This window comes from Babylonia areolata, chromosome 6, assembly GCF_041734735.1.
Source record: "Babylonia areolata isolate BAREFJ2019XMU chromosome 6, ASM4173473v1, whole genome shotgun sequence".
Taxonomy (NCBI): Eukaryota; Metazoa; Mollusca; class Gastropoda; order Neogastropoda; family Buccinidae; genus Babylonia; species Babylonia areolata.
The window spans coordinates 25,947,117-25,969,366 of NC_134881.1; the positions used below are offsets into that span (position 1 = coordinate 25,947,117).

General features: G+C 39.0%; 2 protein-coding genes and 1 non-coding gene across 6 annotated transcripts in view; 2 read left to right on the forward strand and 1 right to left on the reverse strand.

Moving 5' to 3' along the window:
- LOC143282878 (proline-rich protein 5-like) overlaps nt 1-3,142 on the forward strand; it is a 102,462-nt gene extending 99,320 nt beyond the window's left edge. For all 4 annotated transcript variants that reach the window (XM_076588749.1, XM_076588750.1, XM_076588751.1 and 1 more), the window contains one exon: nt 782-3,142. In XM_076588749.1, coding sequence (XP_076444864.1) covers nt 782-1,068 — 287 coding nt within the window. In that variant the 3' untranslated portion in view covers nt 1,069-3,142. The remainder of the gene's footprint in view (nt 1-781) is intronic.
- Nucleotides 3,143-9,234: 6,092 nt separating this feature from the next.
- Nucleotides 9,235-9,307, reverse strand: Trnav-uac (transfer RNA valine (anticodon UAC)). The gene has a single exon. It is a non-coding gene; the product is annotated as a tRNA-Val (tRNA).
- A 711-nt stretch (nt 9,308-10,018) lies between these two features.
- On the forward strand, nt 10,019-21,332 carry LOC143282879 (sulfotransferase 1C4-like). Its single transcript, XM_076588752.1, has 6 exons — nt 10,019-10,592; nt 12,605-12,816; nt 17,065-17,191; nt 18,396-18,490; nt 19,673-19,844; nt 21,194-21,332. The coding sequence occupies exons 1-6, from the start codon at nt 10,037-10,039 to the stop codon at nt 21,298-21,300; spliced, it is 1,269 nt and encodes a 422-aa protein (XP_076444867.1). The 5' UTR covers nt 10,019-10,036; the 3' UTR covers nt 21,301-21,332.
- The last annotated feature ends 918 nt before the right edge of the window (nt 21,333-22,250 follow it).

The following is a 22,250-nucleotide window of genomic DNA, read 5'->3' on the forward strand; positions in this document are numbered from 1 at the left end:
ATTGATAATCATGACGACTATGTCGACAACGACAATCAATGTATCTCACAGCACTTTCAAATGTTCAAGCAGATGCAGACAATACAGATGATTTTTACATTGATAATGTAGCAGCAAAAGTGGTAGTCATAGTCATAGGCCTAATGTGATAATGATGACAAGAATGATGATGATTATAATAACTAATAGTAGTTGTTGTATGCTATATTCATTTACTGTGTTCTAACACTTCAAAGCACATTACAATTGCAGATTTTCATGCATATGTCCGACTAAACAAACTAGAACACACACATACACCCCCCACCCCACACTCCACACTGCCCCCTCCCTTCCCTCCCACACACACACGTGCAAGCACGCACACACGCGAGCATGCACGTGCATCACCAAACCAAACACACAATGATAATTTGACATATAAAAATGATAATAATGACAATGTTGTAACAACAACAAATAATGATAATATTTGTTTGCAGAAATTATGATTACGGTGATGATAATAGTTATAAAGTTGTAGTAATCATAACAATAAGAAAACAACAACAAACAATGATTATGGTGATACTCATAGTAATGATAACAGTGATAACAACAACAACAGCTACAATAGTTTTTCTCTCTGCAGTCCCTTAATTAAGGGTGAAGGCTAGATGTCAAAATGAAATGAAATGAAATAAAAAATACAAAAAAGAGGTAATCTTTGCTTATCTGTTGCACTCGAAAATAATGAATTTGGTTTCACTTTTTTTTCTTTCATTTTTTCCTCACCATGCAGTTTCAGACGCGGCAGTAGCAGACCTGGATGCCACCGCGGCCATCAACAGCAGATCTCCCCGCCTCGTCCGCCTGGACCCCCACCCACACAACACCTCCGTGGTGACGACAGTTTCCTCCCCCTCCTCCCTACGGAAGGGTGGTGGTGGTGGTGGTGCGGGGGTGGGGATGGGGGTTGGGGGCCTGCATGAACCGTCCTCCAGTCACGGGGGGGTCCTCAACCACCGCCTGAAGCCAGTCATGGAGGTGCTGGACGTGGGCCGGCGTCACAGCATCGTCGGCACCTGACAGGGGACATTGGGGTGGGGCAAGGAGGTTGTTAGTGCTGGTTCAATTGTTATGCGAGTCCCAGCTGACCTATTCCTGAACTGCATGTTCTCGATTTGCCTGTTCCTGAACTGCCTGCTCTCAATTCGCCTATTCCTGATTCACCTATTCCTGATTCGCCTGTTCTCGATTCGTCTATTCCTGAATTGTCTGTTCTCGATTTTGCCTGATCTCCAGTTTACCCTATGTACTTAAGACACAGTGGTGTGTGTGTGTGTGTGTGTGTGTGTGTGTGTTAAAGACAAACAAAAACATGTCTTTCTTGATTGGATTGTCTGCATGTGTTTGTGTGTGTGTGTGTGCCTGTGTGAGAGAGAGAGAGGGATGAACAGGCAAAAGGGAAATGGTGGATAGGTGAAACAGCACAGAATCAAACTCACAAGAGGCCATTAAGAGTGGCTGCACAAAGAGTGGGCGAAACAGAAATTGGTGAATCAGACCTGTTCCAGACAGGACATTGCATTCTAAAGCATTGCATTGCATTGTATTGGATTGGATTACTTTTTTTGCCACAACAGATTCTTCCGTGTGTCCCAGTTTTTATCTTGTTTTATTTCAGTCATTTGCCTTCTATGTGTTTCTTTGGTTTATTGTATTTTAATGTATTTACTTGTGTGTTTATTTGGTTTACTTATTTTTCTTTCATTTTGTAATAATATTTTACACAACAAACATAGGGTCACAGTAAGGCTGGCCTGACCAGTGTGTTGGGTTTACATAAAGGTCAGGCATCTGTACCTTTTCTGTTTTGTTTTTTTGGTTTTTTTTCCAAAGCAGTGGTGATTTCGCTTATATGGATCAGTACTCACACATCAACTTGAAACTGATCTGACACTCTGTAGGAAATTCGGGCTGCTCTTTCTGTGCAGAACAACCCGTATTAAAAATATGTATATCAGCAAGTGTATTTGTTTCACTATGAAATTGAATTTTCCCAACAGAACTTTGGGAGGGACATCCGTTTTGTTGCCATGGGTTCCTTTACATGTGTTTAAGTGCACGCTGCACGTTTATCGTCTCATCCATAAGACCCTCAATCAGACCACTGTTCAAGGCCCAGTGGAAGGGATGGGGGGTATAGAGGAGTAAAAATCGTGGTCCTGGGTTTGGGACTCGAACCTGTGGACACGCACTTTGTAGTTGATCACATTGCCCTTAAGCACCGCGCCACTGGTGGAGGTATTGGGCTGCTTTTGGTCATGCTTTTGGTGGGTTTTTTTTCTGCTTTGGTTTAGATTAGTTTTTTGGTACCCAATGTCTTTCAGAAAAGAAGAAAAAAAAGGGGGCATTTATGCTTGGGGGTGATATGATGTGGTTTCGTTTTTGATAATTGACAGTGTTACTAGTGTTCTTATTATTGTTGTTATCATTCATTATTTATCATCATCGTTATTGTTATTATAATAACGGTTACTACTACTACTACTACTACCACTACTAATACTATTCTAATGATTGATATTCTTAATAATTATTAATGTTGCTAAAATGTGAAAAAAATTACATTGGACCCATGATGTGGGATTACATATGAATTTGCATGAATATTATTTACATCGGACTATGAGATTACATAAGTGTGAAAATGTTCATTGGACCCATGACATGAGATTACACTTGTATTTTGTTATGCATTCCATGTACAGAAACTTGGAAGTGGGAGAAATTTATGCATTCATTGTTACTTGCTATGTTTGAACAGGTTCATCTTTTCCACTCTTTCTCTCTCATTCACCCTCTTTTTCCCTGCCACTCTCTTCAACACTTTCTCTTATAATTTTCTCTTGCCCCAAACATATCTCTGTCCTTCCCTTTCTTTATCACTCACTGTATACATGTTACACGCTCGCTCTCACTTCTTCCCTCTCTTTCTTTCTCCTGCCCTTTCTCTTTCTTCCCACTCCCCCTGTCTCTCTCATCACATTCTCTCCCTTCCCATTCTTCTTTTTCCACCCCCTCTCTGTTCATCCCTACCAACCACATCTTTCTCTCTTCTGCCCTCTCTATCTCTCCACCTATTCCCCATCTCTGTGTCTGTGTCTGTCTGTCTGTCTCTTACAGTTCCGTTTTAGGAACTGTGTTGGTTCTGTAACTTAACAAAAAAGTGATACTGATAACAAAAAGTGATACTCAACGCTGATCAGTTGTACCCTTGTATTGGAGAGTGTGAGAGAGAGAGAGAGAGAGAGAGAGAGAGAGATCTCAGCAACGCACCGAAGGGTTGATACAGTATTCAGGACTCTAGGACGAATAGCAGCCGTTGGTGGCTTGCTGGCAGCTCCACATGCAGCCACTCCCATAACAGGTTAAGGAAAGTACACAAGGGAAGGTAAGGTGTTTTTTGTTTGTTTGTTTCCACCGCCAAGGGAAAACCCAACATCACTCCGAGTGAAAGTAGCAAGAAGGAGATGAAGAAAAAAAGTAGCATGTTCATTTTGGATACACAGTTTTAATAAGAAGAAGAATATCAATTTTCCACCGTCCCCTCCATCCCACTCCCATTTTCTCCCTTGCCCTACTTTCCCCAGGTCAGCATCACTGAAAATCTGTTACGGTGCCTTAACTACTTTTCGTGTATTGTGCTGATTGATTATGCAGGAGGAGTGGAGATAAGATCGTGCAGCTTTAGTTTCGGTGGCGTGTAAAAACATGATCTCTATAGGGTACACATGCGCGAGCGTGGGCAGGAGTCCCCCCCCCCCCCCCCATACATACACAAGCGTACATGCATCACACACACACATGCACACACACACATGCACGACCGTCTGCAAGCACCCGTTTCGTGTTCAACACAGTTTATACAAATGCAAGGTCAATGTAACACTAACACCACAGTTTGAAAATAATTTTCGTTTCTGTGATCCAACAGATTAGTATAAAAACATGCAAGAGTCATAGTGATAAACATGATATATTTTTTTGATATTTTGAATAAAAATTATTTTCAAATAGCAAAAATATACCGGAACATAATCATACGCATTCCGAATCACACAAAAATTATGGTCACCATGTGCCTTCTTTGCTTATTATATGTAGGTAGCAGGCATTTTCGCTCGCTCGCTCTCTTTCACTTGCTCTCTCTCACTTTCTTCTCCCCACCCCCCACCCAACCCCACCCCCCTATTCACAACAGAGAAACATGGTCACAGTGATTATACACGCAGTTATAAACTATCACCTATCCAACTATCCTCCTATTGGAACACCCTGTGAAGAAATGACGACTGGAGTGGCATTGGATCCACCAAAGTTGATATCCCAACTAATTATACCCAAAGCTGAACGAGAGAGCGTAGCCTCCTAAAGTACTTAAATCGAATAAAGCATCAGACAAACTTGAATGTAGGCATATGCATTTATTTGTTCAACTGATATTGCAACAGTAATTCTCTATTACAAAAAAAAGAAAAGAAAAAAAAGAGGTATGCGCGCATCTTGTGAGTGTGTGCATACATGCGTGTGTTTTTTGTGTGTGTGAGAGAGACAGAACAAAAGTGCCTATGTCATTCCATTTTGTAACTTCCAATTATTTGAAAAATTCTGCTTACTTTACCATGACTTTCTGCATAAGGATGCACATGTCGTGGTGTTAAAGTGTATGTCATGTTTGTGTACGAAATGCATGTTATCAGTGAGTTATTTATAAGCTTTGTGAGTTGGCCTATATGTAGTGTAGCCCATGGACGCTTGAATATCTACTCGCAAATGTGTGATGTGGTGTTGTGCGGAGTGCATGCACCAATGTGTTAGTTGATATGCATGCATGCACTCGCACGTTCATGCGTATTGCCACACAAAAGATTATTGTATGTGTCCAATGCATAATTTATTTTTCATTACTGATTTGTTTATTAGATTTTATTGAAAGTGAAAGGCAGTTCTAGGCTGAAATGCTTGAACATGTGAATATCAGTGAACAGTAATGTGTAATATGATGGACAGTGTGTGTGTGTGTGTGCATGTGAGTGTGTGTGTGTGTATGTGTGTGTGTGTGTATACAGACAATAGTTATAGTATGATGTGTATACAGACAATAGTTATAGTATGATGTTGACAATGTAGCGTAATATATGCGGTGGCTGTGAGCAGTTATGCTTTTGGTCCAAGACATTTCAAACAGAAAATTATTTTTTTACTTCTGTAATTGCTTGGTTGCCATGTGTAATGGGGAAATGTACACACATGTTAATCTAGTCCTTCGAATTTTAAGGAATGTATTCAGACAGCATGCACAGAAGAGAGAGAGACAGAAATATAAAGTCTGGTTGGATGAAAAAAGAGAGAGCATTTTGTGTATTTTATACAAGTGTGTGTGTGTGTGTGTGTGTGTGTGTGTGTGTGCCAGTCTGTTTGAAAAAAAGAGTGAGCATTTTGTGTATTTTATACACGTGTGTGTGTGTGTGTGTTTGTGAGCAAGTGGATAGTGAGTGTATGCTTACACAAAAGCGGTGCTCACATTATTTGGTCTTCAGGTATGTACGTGTGTGTGAAGTCTTAACTATGAACGACGTTAATCATCATGGCCGCATCTACTAAAATTCATCCTTATACAATACATCTATCAATACAACCAGTGGCCAGCGCTACACAGTGATTATCTCATGACTCATGAAAACAGAAAGCTCAATGACCCAACATAGTTTCCGTTATCAGACTTGCGTGATTTCTTTCTCATGGGTGCTGGTGACTGGGAACTCGATGAAACACGTGGTAGTTTTTGGTGTAGAAGAGTCACTGATGTGATAGGGGTCTCTTCAGTGCTGGAAGGGGGTCTTGCATGCAGCTGGTCGGGTGCATCTTCATGCCAGCATTTCTTTTTGGTACTTTTAAAACTGAATTTTTCATGGTTCGTGGGGAGAAGCCTCTTTTCATTTTATGACGTTTTAGATCATACATGCAGTTGGATAAAGCTTGCCTCACAGTACCCGCACAGAAACTGGGATTTGTTCCCTTCAGTGAATCTCACATATATGAGTTATGGTGATATAAGCATTAGTTGACAGACGCTGAGCAAACCGTCTGCCACATTCATTGCAGATATTGGCTTGCAACATGAACATGCGCCATTTATTGATTGACATATTTCTACTGACCGACAGCGTATTTGATTTAAAAAACTGACGCGCATGCGTGCGCGCGCACACACACACACACACACACACACACACACACACACACACTATACACGCGCTATCTTAACCTTTCCCGTACATCGTCAAAAATTTTGCGTGCCGCACGTCGCCGTGGGTGTGCCTGCAGACACCCATGCTTTCTGTGAAGTTTTCTCCTGTTTCACAGACTTAATGCCCCACCACTATTGACCGGCGAAACGTCGGCATTCCTTGCTCCCCCCCCCCCCCCTTCACTGACCCCCCACCCTCCGGCTCCCCCACTCCATGGCTTAGATCAAAACAAAATGCATTTCATGGAACACACACACACACGCGCGCGCGAGCGCACACACACACTGGCACACACACACACACACACACACACACACACACACACACACACACACATATATAAATGTCCCTCCCTTACAGACACACACACTGACACAAGTTAAATATCAACTGCACTAAAAACAAAATTGCATAAGCATTAAAATATTTCTTATTTTCTAACATAGAATTCTATTTGGACATACTAACATGCCTACACACTTACACACGCGTACCAGAGCACTGTAACCTCACAAACACATGCACGCACGCACGCATGCACGCACACACACACCGTCACACGCACGCACATGCCCATTAAAAATAACCAGATAGAAAAAATGACATCACATCTAAGACCGAAACTACATAAAATACGCAATGCATCAAAACAGGACTACAAAAATACTAGCACAAAGATACTTGCCAACAAGCATACCTTGGTTTAACCATTCCACCCAGAACAAAAATTAATGCTTATGGAAAAGGTAAGTTCTCAGATCTGACTTAAAGGAATGTAGATCAGAGGCATTTCTAAGAGATGAAGGTAGAGTTCCACACTTGGGGAACATGAGCTCTGAAAGACTTATTTCCAGCGCATTTCAGATTAGTCCTTGTAACTTTAAGCAGCTTTTCAGAACTGGATCTTAATGTTCTGTGCGGTTCAAATGTTTCCAATACAGAGGAGAGATGCAATGGAAGAGACTTGTCAAAATGTTTGAAGGCAAGTGTTGCTAACTTATTGTGAATGCGAGACTCAGCTGGAAGCCAGTGTAACCGATTCAGCAGAGGTGTAACATGATCAGATTTCTTTTTGGCGAGAACCAGTCGTGCAGCATTGTTCTGAATTTTCTGTAATCTGTTGATAGAGGAAGATGGCCCGTAAACCCGCAAGACTGAGTGGAATTGCAGTAATCCAGTCTGGACAGGAAAAATGAGGAAACTAGGCCATATTTTTTTCTGTTATGTATGGTCTGACTGAAGCTAGCCTTCGGAGATGAAAATTACATGAGCGACACAAGAATGAAATTTGGTCGTTCATAGTCAAGGTTTGATCGAGATATACACCCAAGTATTTGGCTGATGTTTGAAATGCTACTGAAGCAGGGCCAAACGTAACTGGGTCCTTTTCTGCTGCCTTATGACGAGCTAGGTCTCCTACGGCTAAGAGTTCGGTTTTGTCTTCATTGAGCTTTAGCTTGTTTTTGTCCACCCACTTCTTTTACATCAGTTACACCAGCTTCCAATTCAGTAATGACTGTTTTAAAATCAGATGGTGGAGCGGCTTTTTGTAATTCTGTGTCATCTGTATATTTATGGTAACCAAATGAGTGCCTTTTGAAGATGTCAGACAAAGGTTGAGTGTACAAAGTGAACAAGATAGGCCCTAAGACTGCCGATCCCTGATGGACACCAAACACAAGAGGAATGACTTTATAGGTGCTATATTTTACTTTAACCTTGAGTTGACGATTTGAAAGACATGAAGAAAACCATTTTAAAGCAGTAGATTTAATGCCAAAGGTAGTGCTAAGACGATTGATAAGAATTTGGTGGTCAGTTGTATCAAATGCCGCTGACAGATCTAAAAATGCCACTACAGATGTAAGTCTTTTGTCTGTGTTTGAGAGGAGACTATCTGTGACCGAAAGAAGGGCTGTTTCTGTGCTATGGCTTTTCCGATAAGCTGACTGACAAGTTTCAAGCAGGCCGTTTTCATCAAGCTGTTCGTGGAGCTGATGTAACACAACTTTTTCAATGATTTTAGAAATGAAAGAAAGATTAGAGACAAGTCTATAGTTCTTTAGGTGATTTGTGTCCAAATTGTGCTTTTTCAAAAGAGGGGTGACAATGGCCAGTTTAAGACAATCATCAACAATGCCTGACTCTAGAGAATGATTAATAATTCTGGTGATCAAGGGGAGAAGGTCATCAAGACATAATTCCAAAAGGATAGTGGGCAACGGATCAAGGTCACAGTTCTTACTTGGAGATTTAAGAATAAAATCTCTGACAGCTTTTTCAGAGACAGGTCTCAGTAAAACATGTCAATAAATTTTCCTTTAAAATAATTAAATCGGTCCCGAGTCTGGTGGGCTTCAGTTATATGTTTTGTCGTGATTAGCCTTGCCTCTGATATCCCTGTCTATCTGTTGTGTATCCGTCTGTTTGTTACTTTCTCTCTGTCATCTGACTCCAACCTTCTTTCCTCCGAGTCCCTTTCTGAACTTGTACTTTATTACTAGTTCTGTCTGTCTGTCTTCAGTCTCGATCTCGTTCTCACTGCCTCTCTTCCAAACTATCTTTGTCAATGATGCACGGATGCCGGCTGCTTTCGTATGTATAACTGTTTCGACATCACTTGATATATATAATTATGTTCCTTTGCTAATTGTCCGTATACTGTTTTTCACCACAGAATTTGTGTGTCTTATCGCGCTTGATTTTTCATGTTATACTCTTCCTACCCCCCTCCCTCTTTTCTTCTGTTTTCATGTCTTTTCTTTTTTTCTGAGGGCAAGATGAAAAAAAGCTGTACAGGCTTATTCTTTTACTCTCAATAAAGAACATTTTTGACTTGACATGACTTGACTCAGCTCGAATGTTAAGGGGAAATAAAGGATGAATAAAACAACGAACATATGAAATGAATAAAGAGGAAGGAAGAAAAAAAAAAAAGAGGTTCTGGCGAGGTTCGAACTCGCGACCTTCTGCGTGTAAAGCAGACGTGATAACCACTACACCACAGAACCAACTAGCCACGTGAGCGTATCCGCACGTCATATACTGAATAAAATGCCTGCAGTTCCTTCATGTGCTTTGGTCATCAAAAATCCACATTCCTATGTTTATTAACCAAATTTGGTCAGAATATTTTACAACACGAATTAGTTATTTCCTCTCTTAATGCACAGGTATCCTACATTCTGGGACCGATTCGAACGACTTCGTGTGTTTAATGTATGTAAGAAATGACGCGCAAAGTCTCAATCAACCACCTGATGAAAGTGTAAGACTAAACAACGGGTCCAAATCAGTTAAATCACGAACACGAAACAACAACTCTCTGCGCTCTCTGCCATAATTACGGTAATATTCGTTTTCACTGTTGCATTGTGGGAGGAAAATGGCGGCCTTCTGAGTGCAGATGACTTTGTTGACCTTGCAAGAAGACCTTGCACATTGGCTCATCAGCTTCAACTGTATCATAATTAAAGTAACATAATCCATTGACGTGAGTCCAAATTCACTGAGATTGGGTCACATCAAATGTTCATGGCAATATCACTTCAACTATGTGTTACGTTAATGAAAAACCAGCATATTTTGGTTGTAAGACACATACTCTGGTCTTGAGATAGTCAGGGGAAGTAACTGTTCCCCTCGCCAAGTTAAAGTCTTCCATCCCTTTTCACTGTTCAGTCAGTTTGGTGTATTAAGACGAATCTGTTGAGCAGCTTTGCTTGAGGCGGTCGGTCGTGATGGCATGGTTTTCATCGCGTTGGCACCATTTTATTTTTCAGCACAGAAAGCTTAACAGTGATCTTTGGGTGTTGAAAAACACTTTGCTACCAAATTCAAGAACCCAATTTTGCAACTGCCTTCAAAGTCAAAATATTCATGGGCAACTGGCTGGAAATAGACTTAGCCTCACGCGAATGCCATCTTCGATTTTTTCAAATCGACGCTCGACGCCGAATGTTGCGAATTCTTACAAAGGAAAATTTCAGCATGTGCAATATTCCACCAGGCAAGATGCAAGACGAACGAAGAATTTAATGATAGCCACATACGTTTCTGCAGCGGTCGGTGCAGTACTGTTGACGGCTGTGGGCTTCAGGTTCTATGGCCGCTTCAGAAAGCGAGCTAGAGGGATTGAGGAAATCGAGGTTCCCCATTGTGGAAGACGTAACCGAGTGATATGCCGTTACAGGGGCTACTCATTGCCATCAGTGTTGACTGATACAATTGTAAATGACATTCCTTTCTTTGAAGTTCGACCAGATGATGTTTGGGTTGTCAGCTTTCCAAAAGCTGGTAAGAAATTGATTTTAAGTTCTTACTTGGCTTGATTTTGAATTTAAACATAAGTTTACAGAATGCTTGCTGAGTCCAGTGATAAACAAGGTTCTGAAACACCAGTAGCCTAGTATGATTTTTTTGTGTCACTGTCAGTGTCACAAAATCCTGTCAAGCAGCAAGTGAACATCACATGTCATGATATGAACAGAAGTTTGTAAAGTATGCAGAGCTGTGACATGAATTAGCAGACCTATTTTCACGACACCTTTCTAAATCTTTTACATATATGAAAAGAACAAAGCACTGAACTCAACTTGTTAAGGGTCAGCAGCTGCACACAAATATAAAATAGGATGATGTTAGCTGCTGGATAAGTGGTATTATCCATGCGACAGCTTTATCATTTTTATGCTTCTGTTGCACATCTTATGACATTTTGACATTTTAATCGTCCTTTTAGCTAGTTCAGGTCCAGTTTGCTTTCTTGATAGCCTGCATTAGCATTTTCACCTGGAGGCACTTATGACAGTATGAATTATTTTTGGAACACCTGGTTAATTGACCTCTGGAGAGTTACACAGTCATCTTGGATCTTGCGTTTGCACTTCTTACATGTTCTCAATATCGAGAGCAATCGACACAGACAAAAGCAGCAAACATGTGCTGTCCTCCATTTCTTCAGTTAATAGCCTCCATTGCCACAACCAAGCTTTGTACAATTAACAATGAAGTGCCATCATATATGCAGTGATGCACAATAACTTGAATAAGGAAACAAAATATGAAGCAAAAAGCTGAAGAAAGAAGCCTGAGCACTTCTGCCTCTCTCGACTGCCTTGTTTGCTCAGAACTTTGAAAGAGTCAATCAACTTTGAGAGCACAGACCAAGTGATGCACCTCTATAGTCATGAAAACACAGAATTCTGCTGTGATCTGTTTGGTTCCTTTTAGGTTTATTATTTCACCTATGAAAATGTAAAACAATGTTATGTTTCATGTTTATTATGTTACTTTATTACTTAGCCTATAAATTAGATGCTATGATTATGAAATATACTGGGCATATTGAATTTTAATATTTTTCTGGCTGTATCCACATTTCTTTCCCTCAACTCCTTTGTGTCATGTGTGTGACTGGTGGAGTAAACATCCATGCATTGTAAGCAGAACTCATTCTGTTGTACATTTTCTCATGTTTCTTTTTAAGTTTATTGCTGCAGAAGTGATTGTCACTTAGTGCATGTATGTCGGTCATCACAGTTACTGCATGTATGTCAGTCATCACAGTTACTGAGTTAGCAATTTTATTAGTTTTAAAATGTTTCAATTTGCACTTGCCCTAACAAGATACTTAGTCATGCATTTTTTAAAAATTTTGTTGCAAAGAACGACTGAGTGAGAAGTATATATATATATATGTATGTATATATATATATATATATATATATATATACATACACACTGACTTCAGTGTGTCTGTGTACAGTTATGTGTACTGCAATTCCCTTTCTGTCTAAAGGGATGATACTTGCGGGATCTGTTTAATTCTAATTTCTTTAATCCAGGGTTCATACAGACAACAGAGTTAGGGAAGTCTGGAAAAATCTTGGAAAAATGAATCATATTCCACTTGCAGGGCTAGAAATATCTGAAAAATGTTTTACCCTGCAGGCTCTAGAATACTCTTGGAATTTTGATAAAACATTTGACCAGTACCATTCAGCAAAGAGTCTACTCATATATTTTTAAACAATGCTTTAAAAAACTGATAAAGTGATGCATGCATATGACTTTTTTTTGGATTGTTTGGCTTTGTGCTTATGGAAAAGTGTGGACTTTCATTGGGCAGCATCGAAGGGAACCTTGATAATCCATCAGTCAATTGTTGGGGTTTGGAAGTAATAGCCAGCATGAAATATTTAAATCTAAACAAGCTATTCCTTAGTAGAAAAAAAGTGTGACAAAAAAGTGTGACATGTATACAATAAAAACTAAGTGACTGATTAAGTTTCATGACTGCATTGCAGGGACCACATGGACACAGGAGATAGTGTATCTGATCTGTAATGATTGCGACTTCGAGAAAGCCAAAGCCACAAATATTGAACAGAGATTCCCCTATCTGGAATTTCCAGTTCCTGGCCATCGGGAAATAACAAAGATGGATTCGCCTCGTTTCATCAAAACTCATGTGCCCTTTTCACTTCTGCCAAAACAGTTGGAAGAAAAGAGCCCAAAGGTATGCTTTAACTTTACAGTTTAGATCAGTCAATAGTAAATTTTCTCGTTAATATTCATTTACATGAATAATTAGTATTACAAAATTTTAAAAGCCTTTGAGATTAGTTAAAATCTCAGCTTGCAATGAATAATCAATGTGTAGTCTCGGCTGGCATTAACTGATGTGCGTGATTATGTGTTTTTCAGTTATCTTTTGACTTTTACTAGATTTAACCTGCTCAAGTGCTCTCCCTTTGGCAGGAATTTTGTTGATTCAGGTTTTTTGTTGTTGTTTTTTTCTTTTTAATTCTAGCGCAAAAATTATAGGAGATAAAAGAAAGAACGTAAATTTTGTGTGTGTGTGATGGAAAATGACTGTGAATTCTGAATCTGTGGTTTTCCCCAATTATTTTGGTTGTAGACAGTCTGCTGACAGTGTCCACTGTCTTGCCTTTATTACACATGAGGCAAACCCATGTTTCATGCGCATTCCACATAGTCCTGAGTAAGCAAATCATTGAGAAGAAAGGGTTTCCATCTAATGTATGCTAATTTTCGTAGTATTTTTATAATCCACATACACTAATCTATCCGATCAGAGTCTTTGTTCATTGAACCATACTCCAAGTCCAATGAAGGAAAAATTGATAGATACAGGACATCGGTGGACATCTTATTGACACAGTGTATGACAATACTTTGTGCAGGACATCAGCTGTTGCCTTATACTAAGTTATACTTATAGGCATTGAATAGGTCAATGCTGTTGATAGTAATGCTGCTTTTATTAGAAATAACTTAAATTTGTTTACTGGGTGGAGTTTTCAGTAATGATGCGATGACGAGTCAGATTCACTTGTGTGTCAGACATGTTGCAGTTTTTGTGGCATTGTTTGTCATACCAGTGGTTCCTGAAGACTTTGAGGCATTTGTCTGAGAGATACTCAGCTCATTTGAACCTTTGGACCTGAAAAGGGTTCAGGTTGTGTCAGTTATGTTGGTGACTAGAGGATGTCTACAGCCTTTCATAAGTTTCAAAAGTACTGTAAGGATTGAAATCTAACCCTTTGTTTTTATTTGTATTTTTTATCCTCTGCAATGATTTGTATCCAATTTTACTATCTCATCTGTGAGTCATTGATATTTGAAAGGGTTGTGCTTGGATCCCACTGTTCTGATAGTGATATGACATCCAGACATCTGGTGTGCTTTATGTTCGTTTGTTTGCTTTTAGTTGTTGCTTTTTTATTTTTTTAAAGAAGTTTTTTAAAACTGTTTTATCTTTTGTTTTTATGCTGATGATATATATTTTAATTTGGTAGAATAAGAAATGGAAAATAATGTATTGCAGGTATTTTGGCATTATTTGGACAGTTAAACACATTTCTGACTGTGACCTACAAATTCTTGATCTTACAAAATTCTGCAAAAAAAAAAAAGACTGCAACCCAAAATTTGCCAGTTGTGCCTTTTACTTCTGGTTTTTGCAGTTGCCGTAGACAACAGACACAAGTAGAACTTCACTACGAAAAAGAGTTAGAGGAAAATTACTCTCTGAACTGCATAAGTTCATGGGAGCATTCATTTTGAAATTATGGCAAACCGAGCTTTTTACACCACTAAACCTGTACAAGAGTGTAGCATTGACTGCTGGCAGTGTTGCTATCAGAATTGTTTGGTCTGGGGGCTGAAACTCCACAGAAATAAATGTTAGAATCAATTGGAGGTGGAGTTTTCAGTGATGATGCGATGAAGAGTCAGATTCATTGGTGTGTCAGACATGTTGCAGTTTTTGTGGCAGTGTTTGTCAATCCAGTGGTTCCTGAAGACTTTGAGGCATTTGTCTGAGAGATACTCACCTCATTTGAACTTGTGGACCCTTACACTAGGGTTCAGGTTGTGTCAGTCATGTTGGTGACTAGAGGTCTACACTTACACCTTTTCATTCAGTAACTGAGTAAGTGTGAGGATTGTAATCTAAATCTTTTGTTTTTATTTGTTATTGTTTCCTCTGCAATAATTTGTATCTTATTTTACTTATAAAATGTGAGTCATTTATGTCTGAAAGAGCGTGCTTTTTGAATCCAACTGTTGTGATATGATGGTATCCAAAGATCTGGAATAGTTGTGTGCCTTATCATGGCTTATGACTTTCACAGTTTGCTTTTTGCTTAAAAAAACCCCCCAAAACAACCACCTTTTTATTGTGGTATCTTCAGATTTTTATGCTGATGATATCTGCTAGAACAAGAAATGGAAAATAATGTACTATATCATTACTTTTTTTTTGTTTTTGTTTTTGATAGTTATACACATTTCTGACTGTGATCTTCAAATTGTTGATCATGCAAAATTCTGCCTCTGGGCTGCAACCCAAAAATTGCTGGTCGTGCCATTTATTTTTGGTTTTTGCTGTTGCCGTAGACAACAGACACAAGTAGAATTTCACGATGAAAAAGAAAGAGTTCAGAGGAAAACTACTCTCTGAACTTTATAAGTTCATGTGACCATTTGTTTTGAAATTATGGCAAACCGAGGTTTTAACACTACTGAACCTGTACAAAAGTGTAGCATTGACTGCTGCTGTCAGAATTGCTTGTTTTGGGGCCTGAAACTCAGCAGAAAATTAATTATCAGTTGGAGGTGGAGTTTTCAGTGATGATGCGATGACGAGTCAGATTCACTGGTGTGTCAGACATGTTGCAGTTTTTGTGGCAGTGTTTATCATACCAGTGGTTCCTGAAGACTTTGAGGCATTTGTCTGAGAGATACTCACCTCATTTGAACTTGTGGACCCTTACACTAGGGTTCAGGTTGTGTCAGTCATGTTGGTTACTGGAGGAGGTCTACACTTTAATCTTTTCGTAAGCTTAAGTACTGTGAGGATTGTAATCTAACCCTTTTGTTTAGTTTTTTTTATTTGTGTCCTGTTTTATTTATATATCATGTGTGAGTCATGGAAATTTGGAAGGTTGTTCTCATAATATATCCAAAGATGTGGAGTAGAGTAGTCGCGTGTATTATGACCTTCATTTCTTTGATTGTTGCTTTTAAAATTGTTTGTTTGTTTTATCTTGTTTTTTTTTATGCTGATATTTGGTAGAATTAGAAATGGAAAACAATATACTGCAGGTATTACTTATTTATTTGGATAGTTAAACACATTTCTGACTGCAACCTACAAATTGTTAATTTTGCAAAATTCTGCCTGATGACTGCAACCCCAAAATTGCCGGTTGTGACTTTCACTTTTGGTTTTTGCAGTTGTCATAGACAACAGACAAAAGTAGAACTTAACGATAAAAGAGACTTTTTTTTAGAGGAAAACTACTCTCTGAACTTAATGATTTTGTGGGAGCATTTGTTTTGAAATTAAGGCGAACGGAGCTTTTCACACCACCTGTACAAAAGTGTCGCACTGACTGCTACTGTCAGAATTGCTTGGTCTGGGTGCTGAAGCTCAATGGAAATCTCTCTATATATTATAATCAATTGGAGGTGGAGTTTTCAGTGATGATACGATGACGAGTCAGATTCACTGGTGTGTCAGACATGTTGCAGTTTTTGTGGCAGTGTTTGTCATACCAGTGGTTCCTGAAGACTTTGAGGCATTTGTCTGAGAGATACTCACCTCATTTGAACTTGTGGACCCTTACACTAGGGTTCAGGTTGTGTCAGTCATGTTGGTTACTGGAGGAGGTCTACACTTTAATCTTTTCGTAAGCTTGAGTACTGTGACTGTGAGGATTGTAATCTAACCCTTTTGTTCAATTTCACTTTTTTTTTTCTTCTGCATCTTCAATTTAAATTTAAAGTGAAAAAGAAGAGAATGCAGCATCTGGCATGTATGTCTCTGATTTGGAAAAAAGAGCACTGAGTCTGAACAAAAAGCTGCTTAAAGTCACGTAGTTGACATAAGTTAAAGGGTATTCTGACTAGATTCTGTAGTTGTATTCTTTCTTTTGGTCAGGTGGTGGTGGATATTGGAGCCAATAGAAGGTCAACTTCTCAGTGATGATTCGATGACGAGTCAGATTCGCTCACCTGCTCCACACTTGTTGCAGTTTTTGTGACATTGTGATTTGGGGAGTGGTCTGTGAAGACTTTGAGGCATTTGTCTGAGAGAAAATTACCTTGTTTTCTGTGGGTCATTTAACTTTGTTTCGATAAAATGAAGACTGACTGATTGATACTACTTACTAGTGATAGTTTCTGAGAGTGATAGATGCTGAAACTGATCTGTTACAAAGAATATTTCTGGTTTCAGGTTATCTACATTGCTCGTAATCCGAAGGACACAGTGGTATCGTTACTTTCCTTCCTACAGATGACAAATTATTTCACCTTTACTGGAACCACACATGATTTTGCTGAGCTCTTTGTTGAGGGCAAAGGTTAGTATTGTGTTTTTTGAGCACTCACTTTGTGGTGAGCGCTCATTTTGTGGTGTTCACACATCATGCTGAAGTGTTGTCGTAAAGAGGAGGAAAGCTGATGTACAAGAGTATAGTGTATATGTTGTGTGTGTGATTATGGAGCTTGAAACAATGAAAGTCAAATTGTTGTTTCCTGTATGCCCAAAAAAAGAAAAGAAAAAAAAATCATTTTATTTGTTAGGATGTTGTTGAAAACATAGAACACACTGACCAGACAAAACAAAAGACCAATAGGATCACAGCTCTGCCATACAAAAAGATATGTATAGAGAGCAGATCAAGGTCATTTCTTGGAAATAAGATAACTGACACCCCAATTCACTAAGACTGAAGAGTTAAGTCCTTTCACATTATGAATAGTGCATGCATGCACACATATGCACCTACATTTGTGTATGGTGCGGACTTTTCTCTGTAGTTGGCAGGGATTGCCAGCCTGCTGAATCCCAGGGCATGAAATGGTTTGTAATACACCGAGAAATCTTTGATTTCAGATCATGCAGAGTAACCTATCCTAAAATTCAATTTGTCAGGTTTCAGCAGTACTAGCAGTCTTACAGCATCAGACAAGGTCTGCCACTAGTTGTGAGGATTTACCTGTAGCCTGTGTAGGCCAGTATAACATTAGGCAGAATTCTGGAAAATACTATTTGATCCATTGTCTTCATGCATGTCCCTTTGTCACTCCAGTGCCATGTTAGGAATAAGCCAAGTTGACCTGTTCAGCAACAGATTACTGACTGGGTAGTAACTTTCTTTTCTTCTTTTTTATTTTATCAGTTTTTTTATAAACATTATTGGGGATCATAAATGTGACAGGAATGTAAAAAAAAAAGCAAAAAAAAAGCAATTAAATATGTTTTGTTCTACTCTTCAACCAGGTTTGTGGGTACAGCTAATCTACTATCTAGTGCATTCAGACAGGCTGATGTAATGTAGGCAGTGGAGCATTGCCTGATTAATATCTGAATGTATTTTTGCCTATTTGTTTACATTTGTTAAATATTTGTGTTTCATTTGATGTTTTACACTAACCTAGGGTAGACTTCAGGGCCAGACCTGGTATTGCGTATTCTGATATATGGACTTGTGTTCATGCTTTTTGACTCCTTGAAACTGAAAGTGAAACTGAAATTGTCTGGTGGTGTGTGTGGTGTTGCAGTGTTGTATGGGCCATGGACAAAGCATGTCATGGAAGCCTGGGAGCAGAGGAACAGAGACAACGTCCTCTTCATCACGTATGAAGATCTGCACAAGGTTTGGTTTTGTTTACCTTTTTTCCTCCCAGAGTACCGTTTATGTATAAATCATTTTACTTGTAGTTGTATGTTTGATTTACGTCAGAATTATAAACGATAGATCTGACTTGAAATTCTCTTTCAGAACCCCTGTGGCTTTTGATTTTTTTCTTTGTCTTAGTGTTGGTAATGGAACATCGCTAACTTGCGGCTAAGTGAGTAATACATGCTACTTTAATACTTATAATAATGAATCATGTCTACTGAACTGTCATCGCAATGCTGGTAGTTCTTTTGATTGACCATGTCTGTAGATGGGGATGACAGGTAGAAATGTGGCCGGGAGTGGGTTGGGGATGGGGACAAGTAGAATTTTTTTTTCTACTTGCGTCCCCAATAACTAAAAGTTATCTGGGGGAAATTCTAGCCCAGTAAACAGTCATCACTTATCAGGAACCATGGTCAGCTTATTAATCATAATGCATTACAGACATTCAGCACTATCATCATATTACAGTAACTGTAAAACGGTAAATCTGAATTAAAATGTGTACAATGTATATTAGGATTTTGGCCATCTTCACAGATATATGTATTTATATATATATATATATCAGTAATTTTTAATCGAACTGATTGTCTCCCCACTTTGCCTATCTTTTGAGAGATGGGAGGGAGGGAAAGAGTCAAAACGGAAGATATGCTTAATATATTTTCCAAAATTTCAATTCTATGGTTCACACACTTGCTTCAGCTTTCCAAGTCATGGTATGTACTTGGATATAAGTCATCCGGACCTCTTTTCCTCCTCAATATTTTTTAACTTGATGATTTTACATTGGCTGAAAAGTATGCAGGTGATTTTAACTTAATCATTTAACATTATTTTGTGTTCTTACCCACTGATTTTAAGAACTTGGTTTTCAGCTTTGAAATGGCCCTTGACTGGTTGAACTTATTTGATTTGATTGAGCAGTCCTGATATGGTCCTGTGCGGTCGTCTGGACTATGACTGAGAAACAACACAATGAATTTGTCCAATGATTTTTTTTCTGTCAGCACACAAGGCAATAAGTATAAGCAACAGTATTAAACAGTGCTATGTCACAGTGTCTGCTTGGATGTGAACCATCATCAGCATCTTTTTCTCTACCCCCCCCCCCCCCCCCCACACCCCCAACCCCTCCAACAACCCCTTCAGGATTTCCGTGGCACTGTTCGGGAGGTGGCCCGGTTTTTGGGCAAGACCTTGTCAGAACCCCAGCTGAGGAATTTGGAGCAGCACTGCAGTTTTCAGAACATGAGCGACAATGACAGCGTCAACTATTCCTGGATGAAGGGCATCTGGAAGGAAGGGCGGTTCCTTCGGAAAGGTCAGTCTCACTGTGTCCTTTTTTTAACCCCTTCACTGTTGCTGACGAGTATGCTTGTCAGTGAAAGGCTGTCACCTCATTGAGATGAGATAGAGTTATAGTCAGGATGTCTAGTCACCACTCTTTATTCAATCCTCTCCCTTTTGGGACTGAATTACTTTTGTTCAGCAAAATTAATGACTTAGTGAAACTATTGTAACTAGTAAGTAAATAGCAAATCCCTCCTTTTTGTGGTTGGCTGTGCTATAAGCAACATGAATTAGTAACTGCCTTTCAAACCCATGCCACACTAATTTCATTACTCCATGGTTCAGCAGTCTAAAAGGTTAAATTAGCTTGGTGTGGTGAGTTGTCTCCCTCACTTGCCCCCACAGACCGTCCATTTGAAAGGGTTTGTATGAATTCAAAGGGAAAAAAAGGTATTGTCTTGGCAGACAGGGTTAAACTTGAAAATTTTCAAATTCATCCAGACCTAAAAGAGACTCTCTCATCGCTTGTGAAGAATCAAAAGGAGGAGTCTGTGATTTGCAGACTGTGCACAGGGCATACTTTTCTTCCTCATTCATTCTTATTTGTTAATGGGGGAGGAGGCCCCTCGATGTATTCCCTGTGAGGAGCCTCTCATTATGAAACACATGATCCTTGACTGCTGGGATCTGCATGATGTTAGATACAGACATTACACAGCAGATTATCTCAAGACTTTGTTTCATGATGTTCTGTGGATGCTGATGGACTTACTAAAAGAAGTGAACATTTTAATCTGATTTGAATGTTTTAAACTCTGGAAGGTTTTTAAACATTGAGTGGAAAGGTTGAAGCAGTGACTAGTTTCTGTTGTACTTTTTTTTACCCTTGACATGAAGTAGATGCTAACCTAGCGATAGCCTTGAGATGGCCTCAGTGATCGGCGAGGTTCTAAGCACCATAATTTGATTTGATTTCAGCTTGAAAATTAAAGTAGATATGATTGATGCGCAGTGCAGGGGTGAAATGGATGCTCTGATCTAGAAAGCAGTTGGAAGTCATCAGTAAGTTTTATTTTCTCTCTCAAAAAATCTTGTTTTAAGGATCGGATATATATATATATATATATATATATATATATATAATGTTGGTGAATAGATATATAGTTAGAGAACGAAAAATGAGAGATGAAATGAGAAATTCCTACAGAATTTATGCTTTTGTAACAGTGATGTTATTTTCAAACGTTATATTTAGAAGGGAAAGATGCTTAGCTTCACTGAAATGTCCCATAGGAGAAAAGGGAAAGAGAAGAGGGGGGAGATTTTTTGTGTGGATTAAAAAAAAAAGTTCATTTTCAGTAGGATAACATGACTTTACAGGTGAGATTGGGGATTGGAAACGCCACCTGTCACCAGAGATGAGTGCCAAGCTGGATACCATGGTAACCAGTCTGGAGCCTGCGGGTCTGCAGTTTGTAGACAGTTGAGATCATCTTGGACAAACACAGGAGTCATGTCCGGTATTCCTACTGTGTTCCTGTGAAGCTTTTTTCCCTTTGCTCACAGTTGCCTCCCAAATTAAAAATGTGGATGACAGTGCAGTAAAATCATAAGTAATAAGTGATTATTAAACAGGTGATACTTTGTTTAAGCTTGCTACTTAACTGCATCAGAATGTGTTTTTCTCGGGTCATTTGTCATTTTCATGGAAACAGTCAGAAACTACAGCCATTTTGGATATTTGTGACTCACTACCGCAAGGGTACACAAAGTGTCATTTTGGACATTTGGGGTATGTGGTGTCATCAGAAACTGTAGAAAAAGAGCTTTCTGTGGTACTAAATATATTAATCAAGGGATAAATACAAAGTAAGTTATGGTTATTAAAGTTTGCTGGTGGGAGTTCAGCCATTATAAAGCCAAAGGGAGCTAAAATGTGAAAACTACTTAGCACCAGGGTTTAGATGTTAACTTAAGTGAATGAGATTTGGCACACATATGATTGACACTGTAATACACCTTTCAGGTGATTTATGACTCATTACTTTTGTGCAGTCTTGAGAAGTTAAGATTAGAACTTGTACATTTTTCATGAATTCATGACTGGGAAAACATGCAGACAAAACAGTCTCACCACAATAGCATAAAAGAATTACATTGTGTGGATGTGTTTGTGGTGGTCAGTGGGCGTCTGTGTATGTCATTGTGTTGGTTTTGTGGTTGGAGCTTGGTGTTTGTTACTGGATGCAGATGTTGGCTGTTTGTTTGAACAGATGAAATGATTTTGTTTAGTGTTTCTGTCTCAATGTTGAATGTTTGCCTTAACTCACTCGATACTGGGCTTTTTGTAATCATGTGTTCCTCTGGATACTGGGCATTTGTATAGGTTTTTAAAAAAAATCACCAAAAATAATGACAAAACACAATGACTTGAAAT